Here is a 7,397-nt window from a genome sequence, read left to right on the forward strand (position 1 = left end):
TTTGCTGAAATAAGTACTTCGTACGGGACCGCATGGAAATCCACGGCCGTGAGTTGGAACATTTCCGTCCTCAAACAATGGTCTTGTTCATTTTTCACGGCGCCTAATACGATCCGCCCGTAAGTTCATACGTAGTGTGCACTGTGCGGCCGTATATCGTATACTTTCAAGCGAACGCATCAACCTCAAAACTACATGCGTATATTCACGGTTCGCACTACGGACGGAATCATACGTAGTGTGAACATAGCCTAATACATTTGATATGTGGTTATGGTCATAGGTAGTAGAAACTACACATATACTACACATATAAGTATAAGACCCCACAGTCAGTTTATCTCTGTGTCTTGTACAATCTTTATCATTTCTCTCGTTACTCTCCTTTGTTTCTATAGGTAATCCAAACCGTCCGGGTGAAAGATGCCGACATTGAAAATGGTGTTTTTCACATTCAGAGCCCTAGCGCTGCATATGATGGAAACTTCACTCTTCAAGATAACAAAGGTGCTGTATGGTTACATCCTGCCTTCTTCTTTCCATGATGAAACAAATATCTTCTTTGTATGCGAGGTAGAGATAAAACTGTCTCCTTTTCATGTCTTACTTTCAGATGGAAGTGCATCACTTCTGGTGAAACACGGTGGATTCTGGAGGTCACATAGAGACATATTCTTAGTGCCTATAGAGATTAAAGACAGTGGCGATCCTCCTCTTAGCAGTACTGACACGCTGACAATTTCTCTATGTCACTGTGAGGCAGGTGGGGCTGTCTTGACCTGCCATATGACCACAGGAACAGCTGCTGGACTCAGTACACCTGCGTTGCTGGCTATATTGGCTTGTGCATTTAGCCTTCTGGGTAAATATCCTGCTGTCTTGCCATATTACATTAGCAACCGCTTCTTGCTTTTCATCTGTTGTTCATATCCGTCTAATGTTATTTTCTCTTCTTCACAACGTGACCCACCTAACAGGGTCAGAAATGTCTACAACAACAAGAACCTTTTCAGTAACCTTTATTGTGACCTGTGGTGTGTAGAAATAAGTACACGTCTTAAGTTTTAATAAATATTTTATTCCTAAAGAAAGTAGGTGAACCCTTTGGGATTTCCTGGAAGTCTGTATTCTTATTGTGATCTGTTATCTTAGAAGTATCTAAACATCCACAGTGCAGGGAGAAAGCCAGTTACTGGAAAATCTCTTCTTCTCATGAAAAATGGGTTAATGTGAACCTAACATCGATGCAAACCACTTTCAGAAGACCTCTAGAGATGTACTATAGAGATATATGAAGCTGGGTGTACAGTAGTCTATAGCTAGACGACATAGTTTGACCACAAAGAGAGTAAATTTGAGACCTGTTGCTACTCTCCCTATGAATAGGTATCATGTGTAAGACACTCCGATCATACAATGAACAATCCTGAAAGAGGTGGGGGAAAAACCCAAGGATAACAGGAAAGGGCCTACAGAAGACTCCACAAACTGCAAAAACCTGTATGTTCTTGTGCCCACCATTCGAAAAATACTGAACAAGAATGGTTCATGGAAAGACACAACAATGGAAGCCTTTGCTGTCCAAAAAAAAACAACAATGCAGCATCATGGTTTGGGGCTGCTTTTGTGCCTCAGGCCCTGGGCACCCTGTGATCATTAAAGTAACTAGTGTACCCTTAGTGTACCCTTAACCCCTTCATGACCAAGCCCTTTAATGCCTGGGTCAAATTAATGCAATCTTCCTTCTTGCCTTGTAAGACCCATAGCGCTTTTATTTTTCCACCTACAGGGCTGGTTGGGGTGTGATTTTTTTGCGCCATGATCTCTAGTTTTTATTAATATCATATTGGTGTAACAGAAACATTTTAATCGCTTTTTCTTAATTTTTTTCTGATAATTGAAAAAAATCTGATTTTTTTTTTTGTGTTTTTTTTTCCCCGTTTATGCGGTTCATCGTGTGGGAACATCATCATATAATATGTTTATTTTATTTTATTTTTTTATATTTTTATTTTTATAATGGGCAAAGGGGTATTTTAAACTTTTATTGGGGTGGGGTTTTATAAGGGTTTTTTATATCTTTTTTTTACACATGCATATACTGATCTATGCTAAGCCATAGCATAGCACAGATCAGTGTTATCGGCGGTCTATGCATAAATGAGAGCAGACTCTATACACAGAACGCCGATCTGACAGGACAGAGGTAAGTGACTTACCCCTCCCCATCGGCACAAGCGATCGGGACCCCCGCAGCATGGCTGCGAAGGGTCTCGATTACTAAGTAACAGAACTCAGCTTGTTCTGTCACTGAGTACCCTAAACGCAGCGATTGCTGCATTTAAGGGGTTAAAGGCAAGCAGCTGTGGGATTGCAGCTGCCTGTCATTACCCTCGGCTCCCGGGACACTAATGTGTGCTGGACTGCTCTCACTGCAGCAGTCCCACACACATCACAAACACACATCCCAAATGCCGCGATCGCTGTAGATCGCAACGTTTAAGGGGTTAATGGCAAGCAGCTGCAGGATAGCAGCTGCCTATCATTACCCTCGGCTCCCGGGACACTGATGTCAGCGGTCCCACACACATCAAACCCCCCGAAGTCAGGAACGTATATGTACATTCCCACTACACGGAGTATATGCAGTAGGAACGTATATATACATGTGACTGACGTGAAGGGGTTAAAGGAGAATTTCGGGCAGGGACTTTTTTTATGCACACAAGGCATCTCAGAAATATTGATGAATTGAAACACGATTGCAGGACAGAATGGTCTAAAATCCCCCCTCAATATTGTGCAAATCTTATGCTGCTAAAGGGGATGCACATGCTTTTTTTCACTGCACTCTGGATGTTTACGGAATGTGCTCAACAAAAAACAAGAACAGTACCACTGTTATGTGTTATCAGTTTAGTTAGATTGTGTTTGTATCAAAGTGTGATTTAGATAACAAGCACACCACATTTCATTAGGAACCATTGCAGACATCCAGATCATTTCAAAGGGTTAACTTACTTTGTACCAGTTGAAGAGAACCTATCACCACCAAGAAAACCTCATGAAATCGTACAAAACTAAAATATAAAAACAAATATATTCAATTATGAAAAGTAAAGGAGTGCCTCTCTAATTCAGTAGTAAATCTCAGGGCCTTAAAGAAATAGAGCTTACAGTCGATAGGATTGTGAGACTTCCTGCCTCTAAGCTGGAGTAGGAGTCTTGTCTATTTTGAAGGAGCAAGAGGGAGAGAAGAGTTTAGAAGTAGCAGTAAAAAATAAAAGGGGTTATCTTCACATTCCCCGGTGAATGCTTCGGCTGCTACTTCCCATATAGACTGGTCTCTGCAGTGACAGCCTTCTCAGGCAATTCCAGTCCAAAGCGGGATAACACCAAGGCCAGTGATTGGCTGATCAGGCTGTCACTGCCGAGATGAGTTGGTCTTGGAAGCAGCGTCTGAAGCATTCGCTGGGTAACCTGAATCTAAAGCAGGTTAACCCTTTACAAGCAGCTGTGTCCTCCTTCAGCAGATTACCCCTTTACAAGCAGCTGTGTCCTCCTCTAGCAGATTATATCCTTATAAACAGATGTGTCCTCCTCCCTTGGCTACGCAAAAGGGCTCTGTTATTAAAAAGCTTATAAGTAAAGTAAAGCTCTCGGCTAGAGGTATGGAAAACATTTGTCTGATATGCGTTTTGCTAACTTTGCCCATTAGGATCCTTTGTTGAATTCATTCACTAAGTGTGTGATTTCCCTTTGGCCAATGTATGAGAAAAATAGATTTATCAATCCTTTCATTGTATTCTAAGGACCAGCAACTGAAACACAAAACAGGCAAATGGATTTGCCCAACCTGAACCCTGGCTAGATCCGAATACAAGGCTCCACGTTGTCATTTACGAGCCATATAAAATCAGCTTCTCTCCTTGATCTCTCTGCTAAAATTAAAGTAAAACCTGTTTCCCTGTAATACTGATTAAAATATTTAGATTTTCAGATTATATGTGTTTGAGAAAAGTCTTAACATTTCATCTCCCATCATATATTGGGTTTTTCTCTGAGCGGATAGATCCTTTGATACTAGTTACCTTTAAATAATTTATCTTATGAAACCGCATTGTTGCTTAAAATATTTCTGAAGTCTCTTTACTTATGGTGATGGTGTAAATAATAATAATAATAATAATAATAATAATAAAAACTTCTGTTCTTTCTTCATCCTCTTTACATTCATTTATGTTTTTCCCCTTTTCACCCAAATCACAAATCTTCAATACATACTTTTAACTTTTCTTTATAACCTTATACACTCTTAATCAATCATGTTCTACTCACCATCATCATCATATTCCACATCAGCCCTGGTGTCCCTTTTCTACTTGCAGCGAAGACACAAGCCATCTCCTCTATCTTTGTGTGAGGATGAAGATATTAGGGAGAATATCATTACTTATGATGATGAGGGTGGTGGAGAGCAAGACACTCAAGCTTTTGACATGTCAGCCTTGCAACCTCCACAGACAGGCCTCAGTGGAGGCTTCTTCCACCCACCTCGATTGGATGTTCTTCCTCGAGTCCCTCACCAACCAACACCACGCTCACCTCAAACTGCCCCTGTTGACGTGCAACGATTTCTGGCACTTCGCTTGAGGGAAGCAGAAAGAGACCCTGTGGCACCACCCTATGATTCCATCCAGGTTTATGGTTTTGAGGGTGGAGGCTCCTCAGCTGGGTCACTTAGCTCTTTGACCAGCAGTTCTGGAGGTTTAGGAGAGGAAGAACTCATGGGTGAAGACATATGGGAATGGGGCCCCCATTTTAGGACACTAGCAGAAATCTATGGAGCGAAAAGAAGAAACTCTACTGCAGAAGATTAAAACTCTCGTTGCCAAATGATTGTTTCCTCTTTTTTTTTTCTTGTGAGTGACCTGCAGAATGATCATTGTTTTCCTCCTATGAGCAGGGAGGCGTAAAATATCAAACGTGAATTCCTTTCCTCTCCAGAAAGACTTATAGAAAGGGAACCACAGATTAACCGTTATGCTTCCAGACACCATCTTGGTTCTGGTGTGAGGATCATGCAGACATTAAAAGTTCCTAGAGGTATTGTGTTTACAAAGTTGCATTAACTTCCAGTCTTCCCACCGCTTGCTGCGGGTGTCTCAGACACAGTCAGACGTGTGCCATTTGTGGAAAGCAAACATTTTTATTTTCAAAAAATAAAAAAAAGCTTCAATAAGCAACGTATTATGTCAGGGCGTACAGTACGTGCGAGTGTATTTTCTGTTTTACCAACACTGTGAATATGTTTGTGTCCATAGCAGCTAAATACAAACCCGTTGATTTACTTTGACTATTATTTTTTTTTTTTATTATTTTTTTTACTCCAGATGTCATTCGTTCCTTATGACTGGATAGGCTGCATTGTAATAAATATTGGTTCAGCGCACAAACCGGCTGGCCCCATGAGTGAATGCGCACGTTGAGTTTTGTACTCGCGGAATTTACATTGCTGAATAGCTTATGATATTAAGTTGGAATTTTCTGTTTTAACCAAGCCCAATATTCGCTGAGGCATAATTGATTTCAATCCTAAATCATTCCATGTGTGAGCCAGTTGTTTGTGCTCCCTCATGCATTGTCACTTTAGTTACAGTGAAAGAAATCAAATAAAAGTGTCTGACATGATCTCCTTCAGTAAATCCAGGCTGTCTTGGATGAATAAGTCATAAGTCCTTAGATGTGTTACATTCGGAAAGTAAGAGTATGTGCTCTATCTTTGATAGCAAGAACAAAGAATTATTAGAGATCTCTTCAAAAGCATCTGTGGAGAATCGAAGGCAAAGCTTTATAGAAAACTACGGCATTACCTGCTTTGGAACGGAATTAAAGCGTTTTTTTTTTCGTGTACAATTAGCGGTATGGAGTTACAGTCCCCTACAATCTGCTGACCACATAGTTTAATCCTTACTCCGCAAGATTTCCGGTAACTAGAGATTTTGCGAGGGGACAGCTGATTAAAATCAACAGCTAACGCATGCAAAATGACTCTAAAGAGCACGAAATAAGAGGACAAGTCAAGTGTATACACATTAAACAAAACCAATACAGATTTCAATGTATTAACATTCATCTTTACTACCCATCAAACTTTCTTTGTTATTATTCATAGGGGAGTCCCCGTTTTTTCTCTTGAGTTGCGTTTGCTTAGCAGTGGGAATAGAATGCAGAGGCTGTTACCTAGCAACAGGTTAGCAAGTGACTACACTGGAATTCCTTGCTCCTGTGGAGACTAAAGTAGTCACCCGCTGGTCAAAACAAGGGCTGATGACATGTTGTGATAATGTGCCGTCAGCCCGTCTGCATTCAGGAGGACGGTTGGGGTCATAAGTGCCGTATAGAGGAGAAATACATAAAGCTATTATTCTGTTTTTTTTTTCTTTTAACACATGCAGATGTAATATGGAGATGGAGGAGAGACTGGTGAGAGACGTTTTATCTCACTGTCAAAGTTATTCTTTTTACGACATTTGCAAATAAAAAAGTGAAAGAAATATGGCAGCAATAATAAACTCCCAGCATAAATTGCTGATTTTATTCATTGCCGCCATCACCTCAAAGCACTAAAAGAGTGAAGATGTTATGGGATGGTATTAAGGATAAGTGAAACAAAACTGTACTTTGAAATGTATCACCATTTTGGAGGTATGTGGGCCACTTTAATAGAAGACTGCACAATGTACAATTCCAAGATATATTGCCTAAAAAATTACAAGCAGAAAAAGCATGGGATCCACATTGTAGGCTGTTTATACCCTGTTGGTGTGGAAGCCATCTCCTGGGTTGAGTTTATTGATAAGTTAGTGTTCCTCTGGGGCTGTCACGCCATACTGGAAGCTGTAGTTCTGCAGCAGGTTGGGGGACTTTAAAATTCTGAACTAGTCATATTATTGTGCAGTACTTAAAGGACCGAAAGTCCTGAAGATGTGATTGTTCTGGACACTGTTTATTGAATTTAGAGTTAATGGGGCACATTTATCAATGTGAGCACCTGGCATACACTACGAAAAAGGCTCAGATTTTTGCCTTCTCCACAGTGTGTGCCTGGCTCACCCAATGGGTGAGCATGGGGGCGTGGCAAGGTTAGGAGGAGGCGTAACCTCTTCCCGCTCCTTATGTTTTCAGGAGTAAACAATGGCAGAAATCTACACCTGCTTCGGAGCAGTTGTACATTTCTGTGACCACCCTGGGGCAGGCACAGGTCCCACCTTTCAGTAAATCTGGCGGGGTGAAAGTGGACGGGGCTTGATTTGAGACCAGCGTAAAAGTAGTCCAGTTTTAATAAATTTCTCCCATTATATTTTTATAAATGTTAACATACTACTGCATTTTAC

At 40.8% G+C, this 7,397-nt stretch overlaps 1 protein-coding gene across 1 annotated transcript in view; it reads left to right on the plus strand.

Moving 5' to 3' along the window:
* Positions 1-4,880, plus strand: part of CDH24 (cadherin 24) — a 30,847-nt gene extending 25,967 nt beyond the window's left edge. The window contains exons 9-11 of the mRNA XM_069963471.1: positions 399-507; positions 614-862; positions 4,363-4,880. Of these exons, the coding sequence (XP_069819572.1) occupies positions 399-507; positions 614-862; positions 4,363-4,880 (876 nt within the window). The remainder of the gene's footprint in view (positions 1-398; positions 508-613; positions 863-4,362) is intronic.
* Positions 4,881-7,397: the final 2,517 nt, after the last annotated feature.

Source organism: Dendropsophus ebraccatus, chromosome 3 (assembly GCF_027789765.1).
Source record: "Dendropsophus ebraccatus isolate aDenEbr1 chromosome 3, aDenEbr1.pat, whole genome shotgun sequence".
In the NCBI taxonomy this organism is placed as follows: domain Eukaryota; kingdom Metazoa; phylum Chordata; class Amphibia; order Anura; family Hylidae; genus Dendropsophus; species Dendropsophus ebraccatus.